Consider the following 22,615-nt stretch of genomic DNA (forward strand, 5'->3'; position numbering starts at 1 on the left):
ACAGAAAGGTTGTAATGTCGTTGGACATGCTGCTGTTTTAGCCAATAAAATGAGCTACTCTCCCTTTAAATGTGGTGGGGGTTTTTTTATAATATACCAATATACATGTATTACTAATATACAGTATAATAGATACACACACATTTTATTCTAGTGGTAGAAATAACCATGTAGCAGAAATCATTCATTGATATACAATGTTAAATGTATAGATTAAATGTTTAGTTACACCTGCTGTGGTACCATTTCACTAACGCCAGTCCAGATTTTCTTCTGATCACATAAGTAGCAACTTAAACAAGAAATGGCTTAATATATTCATTCCTTTTTTTATACGTTTATACCTTAGACTAAAATAAGAAATAAGCTGTCTTCTATCATGCCATCACACCTTTGATATAAATGTGGTGTTGTGATGATGGTATAAAAATTTCTGATCTAGCCGATGAGCCACGAGTTTTTAAGCTTTAAAATGTTTTTTTAATCTTTTGATTCTTTAAGAGATTTTACTCATTTTTTACAAGTTTTTATCCCTCATTTTAACTTCAATAAAATCTAAACACACGTACACATTGGCATTGGAGTTTTTTATTAAACAATTAAATTGAAAATTCACAGCGAGTTGATCATTTACAAGCAAAAAAGTGTAAATGGGGGTATTTAATCACATTTATTAATTTAATATACTTTGATGCAAATATCTGTTTTAATTTGCACATTCATTAGGACCCATTGCAAAAACAGTCAATAGATTGATAGAACTTTAGATTAAACAAAAATAGAACTCTGTTCAGAGGATCTCAAAAATGCCAAATCTAAAGAGAAAACTTTTCAAGAGAAAACTTTCAAAAAATGAATTAAATATTAAGACTAAAATTTGTTATTCATTAAAGTATTCAGACCTTTTGCTGTGGCGCCCCAAAGTGTGGTCAGGTGCATCGTGTTTGTGTGTGTAAACTGCAATTGTAACTGACTGGAACAGAGTTTGGAAAGGCACACACCTGGGTTTATTAAACCCACAATTAACACTGCACTGTTATGGAAAAAAACAAGTCATCACGTCCAAGGAACTGTATGTGAATTTAACTGTGGCATTGAACAGATCAGAGCAAGGATATACAACAATATCTAAAGCTTGATTTGAGTGTTCCCAGTACCATGGTGCTCTCAATAATCTTGAAATGGAAGAAGCTTGGGACAACTCAACTGACATACTAAATAAGCTCCAACAGTCTGTACAGAGATACCTGTTGGGCAGAGAACCTGTTGGGCTTAAAAGTACCTGCCATGAAAAATGGGATAAACTTCCCAAACCCAGGTATATACTGTACATGTACACTAATCAGCCATAACATGGCTCCTTGTTTCTACACTCACTGTCCATTTTATCAGCTCCACTTACCATATAGAAGCACTTTGAAGTTCTACAATTACTGACTGTAGTCCATCTGTTTCTCTACATACCTTTTTAGCCTGCTTTCACCCTGTTCTTCAATGGTCAGGACTTTCACAGGACCACCACAGAGCAAGTTTTATTTAGGTGGTGGATCATTCTCAGCACTGCAGTGACAATGACATGGTGATCACTGTCCACTCTATTAGACACTCCTACCTAGGTCCACCTTCTAGATGTAAAGTCAGAGACGATCGCTCATCTATTGCTGCTGTTTGAGTTGATCATCTTTGAGATCTTGAGTTGTCACAGGATGCTGCCCATTGGGCACTGTTAACTGGATATTTTGGTTGGTGGACTATTCTCATTCCAGCAGTGACAGTGAGGTGTTTAAAAACTTCATCAGCGCTGCTGTGTCTGATCCACTCATACCAGCACAACACACACTAACACACCACCACCATGTCAGTGTCACTTCAGTGCTGAGAATGATCCACCACCCAAATAATACCTGCTCTGTAGTGATCCTGGGAGAGTCCTGACCATTGGAGAACAGCATGCAGAAAAACAGATGGACTACAGTCAGTAATTGTAGAACTACAAATTGATTTTGCCTATGAGTGAGTAAGTGTGGATAGGTGAGTATTCATTCACTGTCTGTTTTACTACCTCTTTATTGAACTTACAGGGCTGTGGTGGGATTGATAAGTAAAATGACAATTCTATTCATTTAAAATTTCATTCACAACACAAAAAAGAGCAAAACTTTAAGGGGTCTGAATACTTTTTTAATAACTGTCTGAGATCACTTTATGTCTGGTCCAATTTACCCAGGGATCATTTCACCATTGAAGCTGCGACCAATTTAACCAAATATGATTTAATCTAGACAGGAAAACCAACTGTAACTGAAATACCACTCACTTAAATACAAAATATTACCATTCCCAGACTCTTCCTGATTCAGTAGGTTTAGTCCCAGCAGGTTAAGAAGCCCTTCTGAATAGCATTGTTTCTTTCAAATAAAAAGTTCATATTCGTTTGGAATGAAGTCAGTCAGCAGCTCAGAGGCTCATGTGCTTCTCTGGCGCCTGCTTGTGCGCCAGGTAGAGAAAGAGAATGCTGGAGAGAGCGCTAACAAGGAAGATTACGTCAAACCAGCGGTGGTAGAAGTTAAACTGCAGCTCTCCCAGCACCTCTGTGACAATGGTCCGATATTCCAGGGGCATGCTCATGCGCATGAGCAACACAGACGACACAAAATACATCCCCTATTGAGACAGAAACACTGAGAGTAACACACTGGTCTTTACAATCATAGAACATAATGCGTTTGTTTATTTTTAACAATAGTTTACCATGATCTGGGCCAGGACCAGCACTATAACGTTGGAGGACTTGCTGCTAGAGATAGCATAGAAGAACTGGAGACAAATGACAGAGATTAGAAAGGCAGGCATAGTCCTAATTTTCCTAAAGTTCACTTGTTTCTGCCAATATCATTTATATTATATAACTGAATTGCTTCTAACTGCGGTAACAGTTTTATTCCAGCATGATTGTGCATCTGTACAAAACAATGTCCATAAAGACTTCAGTGTCCTGCACAGAGCCCTGACCTCAATCCCATTCAACACCTTTAAGATAAACTGGAATTTCAATTGTAATGCAGGCCTTCTCATCCAACATTAGAGCGTGAGATTGAAAATGCTCTTTTGACTAAATGGGGCCAAGAAAGACTTTCTAGAAGGCGGGACTCCATGTTAATGTCCATAGTTCTTGAGTTTGTTATTCAACAAACTGTAGTTGTCCACATTCTTTTGGCCATATAGTTCATAATTCTATACTTATGTGATCACTGTGTTTATATTGTAACTGCCTTAATTCTAATAACTTAATTAAGGGCACAAAACCCAGACTAAGACTAGCACAGTTACTCTAATATTTACCTTAGTAAGGGTGATTAAAAGGCCTCGGATGGAGGTCACAATGATGATTCCCACCAGAATAAAAGAAATGTGCTGAGACCAGAACTTCACCTGTAGAGATTGAGGAGAAGAAGTATAAACACCCATTAGAAGAAGAAGATATACTTTATTTGTCATATATACATATACAGGTGTACAGTACAAATTCTTTCTTCGCATATCCCAGATTGTTTGGAAGCTTGGGTCAGAGCGCAGGGTCAGCCATCGTACGGCGCCCCTGGAGCAGACAGGGTTAAGGGCCTTGCTCAAGGACCCAACAGTGGCTGCATAGCAGAGCCTGGATTTGAACTGCCAATCTTCCGGGTTGATAGCCCAAAGCTCTACCCACTAGGCTACCACTGCCCCTTCAAAAAGTTATTAGGTACCCATAAACTCCTAAGAATAAACTCTTGTGGGTTATATTAAGATGACATACTTTTGTAAGTCTATATGTCATTTGCAGTGTAGTAAATATTACAGCTCAATGCAACTGTACAAGGGATCTTCAAAAAGTTTCCGCACTTTTATATTTTTGTTGGACATGGTGAGGGTAAGAGGAGTAGTAATTGGTCATGTCTGAGAGACTGAGAGAGAGCTTATAGTCCAAACTTAGTGCCATCTGATCTCCTTCTTTTTTGACACTCAAAAAAGCTCAAAAAAGGGGAATTAGATTTTCATGTGGTGATGTGAAAGCAGTGGTGCATCAGTGGCTACACGCTCAACCAAAAACATTTTTGCTGATGGCATTAAAAAGTTGGTACAAGACTGGGAAAAATGCATCGGAATGTGACTATGTAGAAAAGTGATGTAATTTGTTTTTCAAATTCTTAATAAATAGAGTTTATAGAGTGCGGAAACGTTTTGAAACCACAAGCATTGTTTAACATGGTCAGCTAGAACTGTAGTTCCACCACAAGTGGCATTTTGCTATGCAACATAATAATGTTCATGTTTATTTGAATATTGAAATAAAAACAAATATTACTGTAACTAATATTTACTGGTATATAAGAAAATTTGGGCTGTAAATTCAGGAGCAGTGCATGAGAGTTGATAGGAGTGTTGACCCTTTCCTTTTAATTTTTTCATCACATTTGCCTACTACGGTAATTTAAATAATAATGAAAATAATATAGTTTGCTGTGTTATCTTGATGATCTAAAGCGTCTGTAGTAAAATGCTGATAAAACAAGAGTTACAAAGAAAAAAAAAAAAGCTTGGGTGCTCAGCTTTATATTTGCAGGACCTCCCAAAAATATGCAGAAGTGATACAGGGTATTCTAAGAAACCCTTAATTCTGAATGTCTGAGTAAATGAATATGTAAATAACTAGAGATTAGTGCCAGATCCAGTTTGTACTCCTGCTTCGTGCCCAGTGTTCCACTTTACTGTAGTAGTAACCACATTAAAGCAGCAAGGTAAGAATATTTCCCATGTTTTGACTTTGAATCATTGACTCATCATTAAAACCTGGTGAAGTGCACAATGATAACAGAAACTTCAGCAGATTGAATATTGAATAATGAGTAACCAGAGCACAGACAGCTTGCCATGACAAAACTTACCTTTGTTCTCATTCTCAGACATGTGACATTAAACACCATAAGCTGCACCTAATGTGAAAGTGTGTGCGTGCACCAACTCACATCAAACTGAATTCCTAGATAGTTGACTGTTATCTCAATGCCTCTCGTCACTGGATCAGTCTTCCCAACACGGTCGAACACTATGTTGATTGTGGCCTAAAGATGAATTGTGTTAGCTTGTGCATGTATTGATTATAGTATGAACGCACCACTTATTAAAACAAATAATTACCATAAATATCTTCCACACACAGTAGATGGAAAAGAAATAACCCAGAAAGTTAAAGTATTTTCCTTGAAAGGTCTTTGAGTATTCTATCCTTTCCTAAGGACAAAGAAAATAGATTTTATGGTCAGTTTTTGCAGGAATCTCTCTCTCTCTACTGCATACTTTAAGTGAATGATTACCTTTAACATCAATTAATATCTATAAAAATCTAATTAAAAACATTTTAAAAATGTGAATTAAAACAGACATTTATTTGCAAATCATTTTTGTCATCTATTTAAATAAAATAGTAAAAAACAAAAAACAGGACATTAAAATTTAATTAAAAAACAAAACCATTCCCAATCAAGTGCTTTTCAAAAGGAATGGCAATGGCATAATAAATGATCCCATCAATTTGACACCAATGTCACCCCCATAATTTAAAACATATATTTATTCATGATTACAAATACCAGCATTTCTGTGCAAAATTGTGAATTTAAAGTGTGTATATACAGGGGTTGGACAAAATAACTGAAACACCTGTCATTTTAGTGTGGGAGGTTTCATGGCTAAATTGGACCAGTCTGGTGGCCAATCTTCATTAATTGCACATTGCACCAGTAAGAGCAGAGTGTGAAGGTTCAATTAGCAGGGTAAGAGCACAGTTTTGCTCAAAATATTGCAATGCACACAACATTATGGGTGACATACCAGAGTTCAAAAGAGGACAAATTGTTGGTGCACGTCTTGCTGGCGCATCTGTGACCAAGACAGCAAGTCTTTGTGATGTATCAAGAGCCACGGTATCCAGGGTAATGTCAGCATACCACCAGGAAGGACAAACCATATCCAACAGGATTAACTGTGGACGCAAGAGGAAGCTGTCTGAAAGGGATGTTCGGGTGCTAACCCGGATTGTATCCAAAAAACATAAAACCACGGCTGCCCAAATCACGGCAGAATTAAATGTGCACCTCAACTCTCCTGTTTCCACCAGAACTGTCTGTCGGGAGCTCCACAGGGTCAATATACACGGCCGGGCTGCTATAGCCAAACCTTTGGTCACTCGTGCCAATGCCAAACGTCGGTTTCAATGGTGCAAGGAGCGCAAATCTTGGGCTGTGGACAATGTGAAACATGTATTGTTCTCTGATGAGTCCACCTTTACTGTTTTCCCCACATCCGGGAGAGTTACGGTGTGGAAAAGCCCCAAAGAAGCGTACCACCCAGACTGTTGCATGCCCAGAGTGAAGCATGGGGGTGGATCAGTGATGGTTTGGGCTGCCATATCATGGCATTCCCTTGGCCCAATACTTGTGCTAGATGGGCGCGTCACTGCCAAGGACTACCGAACCATTCTGGAGGACCATGTGCATCCAATGGCGGTGCCGTGTATCAGGATGACAATGCACCAATACACACAGCAAGACTGGTGAAAGATTGGTTTGATGAACATGAAAGTGAAGTTGAACATCTCCCATGGCCTGCACAGTCACCAGATCTAAATATTATTGAGCCACTTTGGGGCGTTTTGGAGAAGCGAGTCAGGAAACGTTTTCCTCCACCAGCATCACGTAGTGACCTGGCCACTATCCTGCAAGAAGAATGGCTTAAAATCCCTCTGACCACTGTGCAGGACTTGTATATGTCATTTCCAAGACGAATTGACGCTGTATTGGCCGCAAAAGGAGGCCCTACACCATACTAATAAATTATTGTGGTCTAAAACCAGGTGTTTCAGTTATTTTGTCCAACCCCTGTATATATATATATATATATATATATAACCACCTCCTTGTTTCTACACACTGTCCATTTTATCAGCTCCACTTACCATATAGAAGTACTTTGTAGTTCTACAATTACTGACTGTAATCCATCTATTTCTCTACATACCTTTTTAGCCTGCTTTCACCCTGTTCTTCAATGGTCAGGACTCCCACAGCACCACTACAGAGCAGGTACTATTTAGGTGGTGGATCATTCTCAGCACTGCAGTGACACTGACATGGTGGTGGTGTGTTAGTGTGTGTTGTGCTGGTATGAGTGGATCAGACACAGCAGCGCTGCTGGAGTTTTTTTAATACCGTGTCCACTCACTGTCCACTCTATTAGACACTCCTACCTAGTTGGTCCACCTTGTAGATGTAAAGTCAGAGACGATCGCTCATCTATTGATGCCGTTTGAGTTGGTCATCTTCTAGACCTTCATCAGTGGTCACAGGATGCTGCCCACGGGGCGCTGTTGGCTGGATATTTGGTTGGTGGACTATTCTCAGTCCAGCAGTGACAGTGAGGTGTTTAAAAACTCCATCAGCATTGCTGTGTGTGATCCACTCATACCAGCACAACACACACTAACACACCACCACGTCAGTGTCACTACAGTGCTAAGAATGATCCACCACCTAAATAATTGAGGAACCATTGAGGAACAGGGTGAAAGCAGGCTAAAAAAGTATGTAGAGAAACAGATGGACTACAGTCAGTAATTGTGGAACTACAAAGTGCTTCTATATGGTAAGTGGAGGAGGTGGTTTTAATGTTATGGCTGATCAGTGTATATATATATATATATATATATATATATATATACAGTGTATCACAAAAGTGAGTACACCCCTCACATTTCTGCAGATATTTAAGTATATCTTTTCATGGGACAACACTGACAAAATGACACTTTGACACAATGAAAAGTAGTCTGTGTGCAGCTTATATAACAGTGTAAATTTATTCTTCCCTCAAAATAACTCAATATACAGCCATTAATGTCTAAACCACCGGCAACAAAAGTGAGTACACCCCTTAGTGAAAGTTCCTGAAGTGTCAATATTTTGTGTGGCCACCATTATTTCCCAGAACTGCCTTAACTCTCCTGGGCATGGAGTTTACCAGAGCTTCACAGGTTGCCACTGGAATGCTTTTCCACTCCTCCATGACGACATCACGGAGCTGGCGGATATTCGAGACTTTGCGCTCCTCCACCTTCCGCTTGAGGATGCCCCAAAGATGTTCTATTGGGTTTAGGTCTGGAGACATGCTTGGCCAGTCCATCACCTTTACCCTCAGCCTCTTCAATAAAGCAGTGGTCGTCTTAGAGGTGTGTTTGGGGTCATTATCATGCTGGAACACTGTCCTGCGACCCAGTTTCCGGAGGGAGGGGATCATGCTCTGCTTCAGTATTTCACAGTACATATTGGAGTTCATGTGTCCCTCAATGAAATGTAACTCCCCAACACCTGCTGCACTCATGCAGCCCCAGACCATGGCATTCCCACCACCATGCTTGACTGTAGGCATGACACACTTATCTTTGTACTCCTCACCTGATTGCCGCCACACATGCTTGAGACCATCTGAACCAAACAAATTAATCTTGGTCTCATCAGACCATAGGACATGGTTCCAGTAATCCATGTCCTTTGTTGACATGTCTTCAGCAAACTGTTTGCGGGCTTTCTTGTGTAGAGACTTCAGAAGAGGCTTCCTTCTGGGGTGACAGCCATGCAGACCAATTTGATGTAGTGTGCGGCGTATGGTCTGAGCACTGACAGACTGACCCCCCACCTTTTCAATCTCTGCAGCAATGCTGACAGCACTCCTGCGCCTATCTTTCAAAGACAGCAGTTGGATGTGACGCTGAGCACGTGCACTCAGCTTCTTTGGACGACCAACGCGAGGTCTGTTCTGAGTGGACCCTGCTCTTTTAAAACGCTGGATGATCTTGGCCACTGTGCTGCAGCTCAGTTTCAGGGTGTTGGCAATCTTCTTGTAGCCTTGGCCATCTTCATGTAGCGCAACAATTCGTCTTTTAAGATCCTCAGAGAGTTCTTTGCCATGAGGTGCCATGTTGGAACTTTCAGTGACCAGTATGAGAGAGTGTGAGAGCTGTACTACTAAATTGAACACACCTGCTCCCTATGCACACCTGAGACCTAGTAACACTAACAAATCACATGACATTTTGGAGGGAAAATGACAAGCAGTGCTCAATTTGGACATTTAGGGGTGTAGTCTCTTAGGGGTGTACTCACTTTTGTTGCCGGTGGTTTAGACATTAATGGCTGTATATTGAGTTATTTTGAGGGAAGAATAAATTTACACTGTTATATAAGCTGCACACAGACTACTTTTCATTGTGTCAAAGTGTCATTTTGTCAGTGTTGTCCCATGAAAAGATATACTTAAATATCTGCAGAAATGTGAGGGGTGTACTCACTTTTGTGATACACTGTATATATATACAGTATATATGAACAAACATAAAGATGTGGATAAAAACATGTTTATTGCTTATAACACTTCAGACAGATTATTGCGTACAGATTACAGATTAAAGAGGTAATTTTACTGTACTTTGGTAGCCTGCAGGTCCACTGTTTCTAGGAAGAGCTGCCGACTAAGCTCCTCTAAAGCATCCACTTCCTGCTGGATTAGAGACAGATCTGTAATTTCATTATTAAGGATACTCTGAACTCATTTGTCTGTTGTGTGTCTGTTGGATGAATGGCTGGATGGATGGATGGTTGAAGGGATGGTTAAATGGTTGGATGGATGGATGCTTTATTGATCCCGAAGGAAATTAAAGATTATTGTTCTACATTGGTTACACATCTTGCATTTGGGTTCATTTTCAATTCTTGCAGATGCAGGGCTTCACCTCGCACTTCAGTAGCAAGGAGCGACCAGCTCCACTTACAGTGGCCTTCTCATTCAACCCATTATAACAAGTTCTGGAACACAGTGCTCAATTAAAGCATTCCAGAAGTTACTAAAGCAGGTATAGAGACAAAGGCTGCTCCTGGCCCTCATAAGCCTCTTGAGGTTCCTGTAGTGTTACCTGTTTCTGATCTTTTTTCTCTGTGTTTATCTTTCTGGTTATTTAAAATCACACTGAAAGGATACTCTCACTGCCTGCCGGGGCAGAAGTTACACTCCTGATCATCCCCCAGAACCCAGTCTGTTTGTTTTGGTCCTCTCCTCGCTGGTACATCTGCCTCCTTGTCATAGCAATCCTACAAAAAAAAGAAAACGCTTTGCTGACCAATGCCTATCTTAGCATACTATTATTATTCTAAAGGGGCACTGTTTATTTACAATTTAGCGTTTATTTGAATTATTTGAATGAGTGTAAGATTGACTTGACATTAATAAAAACACAGTATCACTTCTTACTGTACGTGCATACCCGGGACCATAACCTTTCATGCTAGGACCATAACCCTGTTTTTTGCCCTACCTTTTCTTTTTACTGACAATCATGTCCATAGTCTGAAGCAGCCGTCTCTCTAAAGCCAGGATGTCACTGTCGGTTACATTTCTGTACAAATAAGACATAATATTATAACAGAACCCATCAACCTTGTTCTATAATCTATACTTTGTACGTCAGCATCCCTTAATGCAGTGGTTCTCAATGGAAGGGGGGGGCATAGCCCACTAGGGGGCCTCAATGTTGCATCTAAATGAGAAAAGTAAAAAACAATCACAAGTGATTGAGCAGAAAATAAATAAGAGATCTCTTGTGATGTCAGAAATCTGTCTTATACCACCTATAGCCTAAGTTTTGTCTTTGAGCTGGGTGAATCAAATATTTGTCTACTCTCAAAGGTCAATGTATGAACAAGACAAATGTTTCTGATTCAGTTGTTAATGGGAATTCTGCTGAAGCAGACCCTGGTGAGGAAGCTCCCACCACCAGTTCACCACAAGTACACCCACTACATCAACCAAAATCAGAAAATACCATGATATATACCTTCATCATAGATCCACCACATTTCCCATTAGCAAGAAGGTAATACCTTTTAAAAAATTAATATAATAACCTGTGGGGGGGGTCCCAGAATTTTATTTTTTAACAAAGGGGGTGTTTAAGACAAAAACAGTTAAGAACCGCTGCCCTAAGGAACATTAGTTCTACACAATTACCTTAGAAAATAAGACATGTATGTGTAGGGGCAGTTCACAGCACCGAATCCAGACAGCAGAGCCATTAATGTCACCCCGATGACTCCCACTCGGCTGATCAGCTGCTCTATGGACAGAATGCCTAAAACAAAAAGGAGAACATTGCAGTTTTAAAGCACATATAATTGCTCTGACATGAGTGTGTTTATTAAACTTTTGGACATTTTTTTTAGCTCTTACCATGTTTTGGACTTAATATAGGAAATGGGTCTCCAAGCTTCCAAAAAAAATACATGAATGTAAACCAAACCACACATGAGAACAACAGCCTCTGTCTCTGCACTGTAAAAAATAAAGCACATATTAATGTTAATTAACAGGTAACAGTACCAGGACCTGCCAGTGCAGCAATTTGACATGTATCATTGCCTAAATGTAGATAATTATTTATTTATTAAGATTTCAACATGTTTTACTCACTTTGTTAACATTACTAGTTACACAAGTATCATCAGTTCAAGTTTTTAATGTCAAACACCATCATGGACAATTTTGTATCTCCAATTCGCCTCACTTGCATGTCTTTGGACTGTGAGAGGAAAGAGGAGCTCCCAGAGGAAACCCACACAGACATGAGGAGAACATGCAAACTCCACACAGAAAAGACCTGGACCACTCCACCTTGGAATCAAACCCAGAATCTTGCTTTGAGGCGACAGTGCTACCCACAGAGCCGCCCTAAATGTTAATAATAATAGTAATATTATTATAATAATCTTAATAATCATATTTGATTGAGCCAATAAACAGTGATCAGCTTCCAGAAATTCGCCCATGATGCACCATCAAGGGATGGACTACTGAGAGCTGATTTAATTTATTAATTTATTAATAACTAGTGATGTGATGGAAAACCATTATTGACCCCTATCTTAAAAGCTGTGACCTAGTGGTTAAGGTACTGGACTAGTAATCAGAAGGTCGCTTGTTCAAGCCCCACCACTGCCAGGTTGCTGCTGTTGGGCCCTTGAGCAAGGCCGTTAACCCTCAATTGCTCAGACTGTATACTGTAACTGTACTGTAAGTCACTTTGGATAAGGCAAATGGATCAACAGATGGACACAGAGAAAGAAAAGATGCTCACACACTTTTTTTGGCAAAGTGACATGGTGATCAGGCAAAAACAATAAAATATAAAGTAATCCTCTTACACAAACGTATGTTGCTGACCACAAAGTAGCCAATGTAGAAAGGCACTACAAAGATTAGAACCAGCAGTATAACATATAAATTCAGCTTCCAGTGAAAATACCTTGATCTGTGAACAAGATGAGCACATTAAACACAAATACAAAACTTGTGTAATGTTCGGTTTTAAGCCACAGATAAGATGCTTACGTGCTGCTTAATGCTCCGAGGATTTCAAATATGATGAGTTCAAACATAGTGCAGGAGAACGCAAATGTGATCGAGAAAACCACCTGCACCACATACTGGCGGACCTGGGAAGACAGTTAAACACAGTAACCATTATGCTCCTTTTTTTTTTAGCTCTGCATGTTTATTATTATGGTAGAGTAAGCCATGAAATGCATTTTTCTAACACATTTTATACTGTCTTTCAAAAGCATGTTTGTTTATATGACATTAATATTTCTAAGAATAAATACCTCATAATCTTTAAATAACTGCCGCATGAAAAAGAGCCAGCCAAATCCAAAAAACAGCACCTGTGATTACAAAAAATACACAGTAAGATGAACAGTATATGCACAGAAATCATGTGTAACTGACAGCTGGGGCGACACAATGGCTCACTGTCGCCTCACAGCAAGAAGGTCCTGGGTTCAATCCCCAGGTGGGGCGGTTTGGGCCCTTTCTGTGTGGAGTTTGCATGTTCTCCCTGTGTCTGCGTGGGTTTCCTTGCACAATCCAAAGACATGCATGCAAGTGATGTGAATTGGAGATACAAAATTGTCCAACACTGTATTTGATAGGGCTGGATATCACCACTAATTTCCTGGATCGATTCGATCTTCGATTTTCGATTCGATTTTCGATTCAATTTCGATTCAACACATTTAGGCATATTTGAGTTACATTAACAGGTTTTGTTTAAATATGTAAAGATGTTCAGAGAACGAATGTGATAATTGTACAAAGAACACTCATTATTAAAAATATTTGTGTATTTTGTTTACATAAATAATTAATCCAAAACAGAAAACAGTAACATTCATTTTTTATTATTATTTTATGTCTGACACGCTACAACATTGTAAATGTAATGTAAACATACACCTGGCTGTTGTACAGCTTATGCCAAGTTTACACTACACGACACTCTGATTAACACCTGGTCGCTGTAATGTTCACACTACACGACTGATCGGCGATGGGGGGTTTTACACTACACCATCTATCACCAGGGGGAATCACAGGCGAGCTTCTCTGGTCTCCAAAACTAGGTTTTGTCACGAAAACACACGTGAGAAGTGATGAAAGGTTTAATGATACCACGTCCAAACATGCACATCAACAAGTAGCGAGCAATCAAAGTTTGTGCGCTGATGAAATAAATGAATCTGGGTGGATTTGGCAACACGAGCAGCATGGCTTGTTCTGTAGTGAGTTGGAGGTTAATAAATATTTTGTTTTGTAGAGAACGATCAGGTCAGAAATACTGTAAAACTCGCGTGTGCTGATGTATTCTGATAGAAACTATATTGCGCTCCACCACCTGTTTACAACCTCTCCCCTGTGTTTCCCCTCGCTGTTTCTCACATTGATCGAGAGCCGAGTTTTGATCGCAGAGCGAACACCGAGTTCCTCCCGAATCCAGCACCGACCCGTCGCCGAGCGAAAATCAGTGCAAAAAGTTGTGTAGTGGTCAGAACTTGAGCTTCTGCCGTGCTAAACTGATGTACAGGTCAGATCTCGTTGCATGAAAAAACACTGGCTGGTCACGCGAAATTAAAGGGGGTAACAGATTTCCGTGTGCACTGTAAAAAGGGGCGTATTTAAAAGATCGATCTCGCGTTTATATGAATCGATATCGGATCGTTCAAATAAAGATCGATTCAAATCGAAAAATCGATTTTATAAACCCACCCCTAGTATTTGACATTAAACTGATGAATTTTGTGTAACGACTAACTACATGTCCTGTCATGAATGTGATCAAAGTGATGTTAAAATCCTAATAAATAAATAAACATTTGGAATCCTGAGGTGTACCCATCTTCTAACAGCTAGTCCCAACATAATAATTCAGCATGTCAAAAAGCTCAAGTAATTTAAAACTCGTTTTATCAGCAAGAAGGTCCTGGGTTCGATCTCCAGGTGGGGTGGTCCAGGTCCTTTCTGTGCGGAGTTTGCATGTTCTCCAGTTTCCTCCCACAGTCCAAAAACATGCAGCCAGGCTAATCGGAGACACTGAATTGTCCTATAGGTACCTAGCCGGTAGGATGCATAAACCAGTGCATTGTAGTGCCAGTCCCAAGCCCAGATAAATAGGGAGGGTTGTGTCAGGAAGAGCATTAACGGGAACAGCCGAGGAGTGAGTGAGAGAGAGAGAGAGAGAGAGAGAGAGAGAGAGAGAGAGAGAGAGAGACAGACAGAGAGAGAGACAGACAGACAGACAGACAGACAGACAGACAGACAGACAGACAGACAGACAGACAGACAGATTTAAAACTCGTCTTAACAACATGACAGCGAGTCCAAGGGACTTTAGTTGTGTCCCCAGACACTAGAACTTAATTCAATAAAGCACATTGAGTATGTGGTACAATGGCTGATGGACAGCATGAAAGTCAAGCTGACATTTTTGCAGTAGTTACGTGATGCACTAATGTCAATAAAGACCAAAATCTCAAAGCTGATGTGTTTCCCACACTGTTAAAATCCATGCCACTGAAATATTGCTGTTCTATGGACAAATTGGGTGTTCTACTTAACAATGCAAAGTGTTCCTAGGGTGTCTGGTTGTGTAGTTGTGCCACCCAACATTGTTGTACTTTGTAATGCAGAAATGAATGCTGTTTTAATACATTTGACACATGTTTACCTAAAGCAGGTGTTGTATGCTTTGACATACTTATATCCCAGGAAAAAATGTACTGTTTTACAGTAAAACTGTTAAGTTTACAGTTAAACCATAAAAGTTCATAGTTCTACTGTCATTTTTACAGTTTCACCATGAGTACAACTGTGAACTCTCATGTTACCATGAAGTTCATGGCCACCTCTTCCGGTGTTTAATAATATTGACTGTGAAGTTTACAGTTCAACTGTATACATGATATTGTTGAATTGTAAAATTCATTTAACTTACAGTTTACAGTTCAACTAAGAATAGTTCATAGTCACTTCTTCTAATGTTTGATGTTTACAGTAATTTACAGTTTAACAATGATCATATAGGTAAATGACAAGATACAAATATCAAGACAATAATAATGTATATAATATTTATGTATTATTTAAAGGAGGTATGTGAATGAAGGGTGTACGTGTATGTGTGTGAGGGTAAGTTAATTACATGACATGAAAAACATGTCAAAAAGACATTATTTACATCTAAAAAATTTGATGATTAACAATATTCCAATAAAAAAAGAATACAGCGCAGATTTACATATTTATAATATTACAAAAATACAAATAACCTCATGCAGACAGGACAAATATTACATTACATCAATATTACATCAGACAGATGACTTTATAGCGCCTTTTATTCTGCCTGTTCTGCGCAAACCTCATACAGACATCATGTCAGTCTGGACATCTGGGCATGCGCACATGCGCACTTGATTTGAGACCGTTATTTCAGCCAAGTGTCTCGAGCTTGGCGTCAGGTAAACCGCGCGAAATACAAATTTAGTGTCAGTTTCAGTGATTTAATTCTCAAAAACGAGTCTGTTAAAGTCCGCGCTGTGTATCTGCTTAAAGATAAAGTTCCTGCCACATGTGTTATTGAGTCAGAACTTATTAAAGGACACAAGAATCTGACGACGGAAAATCTCATCAACGTCTAAACTGTTATCTGGAAAGTGAGAAATGGATAAAAAGACGTTGGTGAAGCGGCGCCCTGCTAACATGCTAAACCCTGAAGTTCGATAGTAAGTCATTAACTTAAACAGTTTATAATAATACACAATCATATATTTACTATGGCTAAAATTTTATTAAAAATAAATGGCCATTTTAGAAAGCCGAAAATAACACAGGTGTCAGGATTCTGTCTTCAAATTAGTTACTTGGGACGTTAGCTAAACCATTAGCATAAACAGTCTGTTATCTGACGGTAATTGATTGTGCTCTTTTTAAATGCGTAGTAATACTTGCAACGCGTTAAGACTGGTACAATTACAGTGCCTTGCAAAAGTATTCAGCCCCCTTGAACTTTTCAACCTTTTGCCACATTTCAGGCTTCAAACATAACGATATGAAATTGTAATTTTTTGTGAAGAATCAACAACAAGTGGGACACAATCGTGAAGTGGAACGAAATTTATTGGATATTTTAAACTTTTTTTAGAAATAAAAAACTAAAAAGTGGGGCGTGCAATATTATTCAGCCCCTTTACTTTCAGTGCAGCAAACTCACTCCAGAAGTTCAGTGAGGATCTCTGAATGATCCAATGTTGACCTAAATGACTGATGGTGATAAATAGAATCCACCTGTGTGTAATCAAGTCTCCGTATAAATGCACCTGCTCTGTGACAGTCTCAGAGTTCTGTTTAAAGCGCAGAGAGCATCATGAAGACCAAGGAACACACCAGGCAGGTCCGAGATACTGTTGTGGAGAAGTTTAAAGCCGGATTTGGATACAAAAAGATTTCCCAAGCTTTAAACATCTCAAGGAGCACTGTGCAAGCGATCATATTGAAATGGAAGGAGTATCAGACCACTGCAAATCTACCAAGACCCGGCCGTCCCTCTAAACTTTCAGCTCAAACAAGGAGAAGACTGATCAGAGATGCAGCCAAGAGGCCCATGATCACTCTGAATGAACTGCAGAGATCTACAGCTGAGGTGGGAGACTCTGTCCATAGGACACAATCAGTCGTACACTGCACAAATCTGGCCTTTATCGAAGAGTGGCAAGAAGAAAGCCATTTCTCAAAGATATCCATAAAAAGTCACCTGGGAGACACACCAAACATGTGGAAGAAGGTGCTCTGGTCAGATGAAACCAAAATCGAACTTTTTGGCCACAATGCAAAACGTTATGTTTGGCGTAAAAGCAACACAGCTCATCACCCTGAACACACCATCCCCACTGTCAAACATGGTGGTGGCAGCATCATGGTTTGGGCCTGCTTTTCTTCAGCAGGGACAGGGAAGATGGTTAAAATTGATGGGAAGATGGATGGAGCCAAATACAGGACCATTCTGGAAGAAAACCTGTTGCAGTCTGCAAAAGACCTGAGACTGGGACGGAGATTTATCTTCCAACAAGACAATGATCCAAAACATAAAGCAAAATCTACAATGGAATGGTTCACAAATAAACGTATCCAGGTGTTCGAATGGCCAAGTCAAAGTCCAGACCTGAATCCCATCGAGAATCTGTGGAAAGAGCTGAAAACTGCTGTTCACAAACGCTCTCCATCCAACCTCACTGAGCTCGAGCTGTTTTGCAAGGAAGAATGGGCAAAAATGTCTGTCTCTCGATGTGCAAAACTGATAGAGACATACCCCAAGCGACTTGCAGCTGTAATCGCAGCAAAAGGTGGCGCTACAAAGTATTAACGCAAGGGGGCCGAATAATATTGCACGCCCCACTTTTCAGTTTTTTATTTCTAAAAAAAGTTTAAAATATCCAATACATTTCGTTCCACTTCACGATTGTGTCCCACTTGTTGTTGATTCTTCACAAAAAATTACAATTTCATATCGTTATGTTTGAAGCCTGAAATGTGGCAAAAGGTTGAAAAGTTCAAGGGGGCTGAATACTTTTGCAAGGCACTGTACTTAGTTTATAGTGTTGTTACAGTGCTAAACTGCACTATAATAAACCTATCACTTTTTATAATTCTAAGTGTACAGATAATGTAAATGCTTTTAATATTTCCTACAAGACAATTAACCTTTTATGTCTTATTTATACACGTCTTAATTAAATGTGAACGTTAACCTATTCAGGAAATGTCTATTAACACACATTTCAGGTTTCCCCTACTCTTTCCCTACTCCCTATAAAACTTGGGCACCACCTAAGCCCAAGCCCAGTGACCACACCACGTAAGCCTGTCAACAACCCAGGGAAAACCCTGCATTTGTGCCACTGTGTTTAAGCTATTGTAGCATTCTGTTAACTACAGATTTTAAATATGAAATTAAAAACAGTATTTTTATTCCAGGAAAATGACCACGTCAAGGAGGGCTGCTGAGGTTGAGAGAGTCTCAGTGTCCGACAGAGAAGACCTGGGTATTGTAGATAACAGTATCTGCATGCACATCAGCACATAAGGATGGGTTTCCCATATTCTTGTTCATGATAGTAGCAGCACGTTTTAGTACATTGCTTTACAACCACATCCACAGAATGTTACTGTTTTTGCAGATAACTCAGATAACTACATATTCTAAATCATTTCATTCTAGGACTATGCTGTAAAGGAGAAAATTACAAGGAGGCCTGGATCTCGGAAACTTAAAGTAGGTGCTAATTGATTTTTTTAAAAACAGATTGTGTTTAAAATAAATTTGTGTTAAAATATGTAAAACAACTCACTTCTTTACAGTTTTGGTGCTGACAATGTCTTTTCATCCATCCATTCATCTACCTTTGTGTCCTCCTGCATATCTATATATGCTTAAAGCCCTGACTGTTTTCAGCTTCTGTTGGGTGTGTTACTACGGGGTAAATGCTAAACTGTGTACTGATTGCATAGCTGCTGATATTAATTGTTTGATTCTTTTTCTAGTAACTAGTGAATCAGACGGGCCATGCCGATCCATCTTAAGGCAGTCTGAGCTACTAAAATAATGAAATTAAAAAGAGAGAAGATCTGTCTGCGTCAGTGCTTTAGTGCAGATGAAGGTAAGTCATGTTTTTCAGCAATAAATATTTTTTGCACCATAACAATTAATGGTAATTAATGATACGCTTACCAAATATATGCCTTATGATACATCAGATGTAAGACATTGCTGATGAAATATATTAGGGCCCCTGTAGCTTAGAGGTGATGGCGGCAAATGTTTGATTATTTTTATTTATTTATTTATTTTATTTTATTTTTTTTGCATTTTTAAAGGTGGCCGAACAGATTTTCCCCATGAAGGAGGTCCAGAAAGTGTAACTTCACCAGCAAATTCAACAATGTGGACAAGCTAGGAAAACAAGAGGTGTAATTCATGTCACAATTCACACCCCCACACACACTCAGACATAGGACACATCCAAGCACCCAATACTGCCATAATTAAATGCATAAGGAATGCTTATGAATTAGATTTTTCATTATGTATGTATAGAGTTTATATATAGATTTATACCACAATACATTATTCAGTTATATAATTGTATATATTACTGTATAATAAAATTATATTGTATAATTACCATCGTAAAATAAATTATTAAGTGTAATATAATTCTGTTATTATATAACAAATACAATCTATTACCATTATTTTTTATATTACTATTATTTTAATGCATTTAACATTACGTTATAGAATGCCAAGTTGGAACATGTGTTATCAGTTTACCATTTAGAAGGAATCCTTACCAGTTGTTTTTGTGCCTGTGTTTGAAATTATACCGTTGCTGAATAAATGGAGTTGTGAGATCTATACATTGTATTGTATTGTATTGTATAATTAATGTCAAAGTACAGTAATTACAAAGTAAACTGTGAAGTCCAGGGTAAAACTGTTTACCAAGTTTACAGTGGAACTGTTAAACATCACAGTAAAATAATTAATCAGGTTTACAGTTTTACTTTGAAATTGTTTATAGTAGAACTGTGAAATAATTCAGTGTTTTACTGTGAAAGTTCATAGTGGAACTGTCAACTAGATTACTATGAAAGTTCACAGTAGAACCATGAAGTGGCCAAATTACCTTTAATTCATAGTAGAACTGTAAAATAATTCAGTTTTACTGTGAACTTTTTTTTATAGTAAAACTGTGAAATAATTCAGTGTTTTACTGTGAAAGTTCATAGTGGAACTGTCAACTAGATTACTATAAAATTTCACAGTAGAACCATGAAGTGGCCAAATTACCATCAAAATTTCAAAGTAGAACTGTAAAATATTTCACAGTTTTACTATGAAATTTCACAGTACATTTTTTCCTGGGATAGTTCATACATAATAGTACATTTACATTTTTGGCATTTAGCAGACGCCTTGTCCCAAAGCGACTTACATTAAAATAACAGTATACAGTCTGAGCAATTGAGGGTTAAGGGCTTTGCTCAGGGGTCCAACAGCAGCAACCTGGCAGTGGTGGGATTTGAACTAGCGACCTTCTGCTTACTAATCCAGTACCTTAACCACTATGCTACAGCTTGTAGTATTTATAGGTACAAAGCTGTTGAACCCGATTTAGATAGAATAAAGCACAGCATGACAATAACCCATTTAAAATGACATATAATAATGTTATTAATGTAGCATACAGCTAATGTGTTATTCTGATCTGATCGTTGTGTTATGTACTGACCTGCGAGGTGAACATAATCACTGAATCTACGAAGAAAGACATGCTGACGCATCTATCACCTGCTCAAAACTATAACTTATATTTTATGACAAATGCTTTATTATTGGTGAGATTTAAAACGATAGAGGTGCATGCCAGGTTACTATCATGTTTACTGTGTGCTACATCTTCAATTCAGTTCACTTCCAGTGCACCTTTCCCGTCGCATAGTAAAGTCGTCAACCGCGTCGTTACTCTGACGTCCAAACGCACTTTATGTACACTACTTAGTGCACTAGTTAGGGATTTTTTTTTTTTTTTTCATTTTTAAGTCATATTGCAAAGTTTGTTGTTGGTATTAGCTGTAGGATTAAACAATACGCTGCAGTAAATATGTGTCCGAATTATTAACCAAATGAATGTAAAGTACATATAATAAACTTTGTTTGTAGGGAATAGGGAACAGGGAGAAGAGAACAATTTGGGACGCAGCGTGGGTAGTTTGTGTAGAATAGATCCACCACTAGAGGACAATGTCTTATCATTTTACAGCTACACCCGCCCTCGCTTACTACCATACTATACTGGTGGCATACTATTCTTACATACTATTTACTATACATTAGTGGTGTGCGATACCAGTACCGATGCTTTTTACTTAAAGTAAAGTAAAAGCAGTTTGTTTACTTTCGTGTAGGGGAGAGCAATATGTCATGATTTATGAGTAGGGCATTTATTACTATAATGAACTAAGTCTAAGGTTTTTGTTCAGAACCAATTATATAATAACAAACCATAATTCATCCCTTTCGTTGCACTTTTCTAAAATTATCCCCACACAGCTCCTCTCTCTCTCAGCCTCTATTCTCTCTCTCTCTCTCACACACTGCTACACGTGTTCGGTCTCTCAGTGCCCTTTAGTCACGTGACGGTAACACAACAAAACACAGCGGAGCAGGAGGAGTAAGCGAGCGGTGTCTCTACAACATGGTTTCTACTTTCTTATGAAACGGGAAAAACGTACCGAATGTAGCGGAGAAAAAAGTAAAACGGAAGTATTGATACTATCGATATTTGGATCGATCCCCCACTCTTCGTAATAAGGTTAGAACAGCTGTGTGAATGTGTCAATACCGAGCCTAGCCAACTAGTTTACAGCTGAGATACTGACTAAAACCCAAATAACTAATACATCATAACTATTATTATGAAAGATATACAGTAAAGGCGTGTACACAGTGTGTGGTATAACTATATGAAATACATTACAGCTGTGAGTTAATATCCAAGGTCAACAACACGGGGACTTGTTAGCTTAGTCCAGGGGTGCACAACTTCTTTTTACCAAGGGCCGATTTCACATAAACACCTAAACCAGAGGGCCACAAATTTCATTTTTACAGACCTGTCCACTTGAATTTGTAATACAGTTAGGGCTGGGTGATATTGCAAAAAAAAAAAAAAAATCTCGATTATTTTCAAATGTATTATCGATTCTCGATTACGATTGCGTTTTTTTTATATAGTAACAGCACCACCTAATTATCCTTTCAAGGAACTCAAACTTTATAACAATAATTAACAATAATTTAGAGTCTGTATCAGTATCTACACTAGGGGACATCAAGTAAGCAGTCAGCTCATCTTTGATTTTGTCCTCTTGTGACTGGGGGGTGGATAGACGGGGCACGTTCTGCGTCTTACAATATGGACTACAATTCCCATGCTTTCCCGGACTGTCACGTGACTATCACATGTCCAGGGTCAGCCAATCCTAATCGCACTCACCGTCTCCGGAGTTTTGATTCAGTTCAGCGGTGTTCAGTTCCATGCGCATCTTATTTAAACTCTTCTGTTTGAGTCTCGTTGTG

The 22,615-nt window shown here is 38.8% G+C and overlaps 1 protein-coding gene and 1 long non-coding RNA gene across 4 annotated transcripts; one reads left to right on the forward strand and one right to left on the reverse strand.

The window, feature by feature from the left end:
* Nucleotides 1–2,159: 2,159 nt before the first annotated feature.
* si:ch73-390b10.2 (Golgi pH regulator) lies at nt 2,160–20,916 on the reverse strand. Of its 2 annotated transcripts, XM_063005805.1 has the most exons (14): nt 20,766–20,916; nt 12,744–12,803; nt 12,472–12,575; nt 12,285–12,391; nt 11,314–11,415; nt 11,095–11,215; nt 10,403–10,483; nt 10,069–10,178; nt 9,520–9,608; nt 5,179–5,271; nt 5,007–5,102; nt 3,343–3,432; nt 2,752–2,817; nt 2,160–2,664 (listed from the first exon to the last, which is right to left on the reverse strand). In XM_063005805.1, exons 1-14 carry the CDS (start codon nt 20,805–20,807, stop codon nt 2,458–2,460), a joined length of 1,368 nt encoding a protein of 455 aa, XP_062861875.1. In that variant the 5' UTR covers nt 20,808–20,916; the 3' UTR covers nt 2,160–2,457. The 2 variants fall into 2 exon arrangements, with proteins under 2 accessions (XP_062861875.1, XP_062861876.1); XM_063005806.1 differs by lacking the exons at nt 12,285–12,391; nt 12,472–12,575; nt 12,744–12,803.
* LOC134324601 (uncharacterized) lies at nt 15,898–19,890 on the forward strand. 2 transcript variants are annotated; one of them, XR_010014197.1, is made up of 5 exons: nt 15,899–16,199; nt 18,448–18,515; nt 18,692–18,745; nt 19,015–19,130; nt 19,348–19,890. It is a non-coding gene; the product is annotated as an uncharacterized LOC134324601 (long non-coding RNA). The 2 variants fall into 2 exon arrangements; XR_010014196.1 differs by having other exon boundaries at nt 15,898–16,199; nt 18,448–18,745.
* Nucleotides 20,917–22,615: the final 1,699 nt, after the last annotated feature.

The sequence above is a fragment of the Trichomycterus rosablanca genome, chromosome 12 (genome assembly GCF_030014385.1).
Source record: "Trichomycterus rosablanca isolate fTriRos1 chromosome 12, fTriRos1.hap1, whole genome shotgun sequence".
Classification (NCBI taxonomy): Eukaryota; Metazoa; Chordata; class Actinopteri; order Siluriformes; family Trichomycteridae; genus Trichomycterus; species Trichomycterus rosablanca.

Coding starts and splice junctions, on each gene's coding strand:
- si:ch73-390b10.2 (XM_063005805.1), bottom strand. CDS start 20,807: ATGTCTTTCTTCGTAGATTCAGTGATTATGTTCACCTCGCAG. Junction 12,804..20,765: donor TGATTATGTTCACCTCGCAG/GTCAGTACATAA, acceptor TTGTAATCACAG/GTGCTGTTTTTTGGATTTGG. Junction 12,576..12,743: donor AGTTATTTAAAGATTATGAG/GTATTTATTCTT, acceptor CTGTCTTCCCAG/GTCCGCCAGTATGTGGTGCA.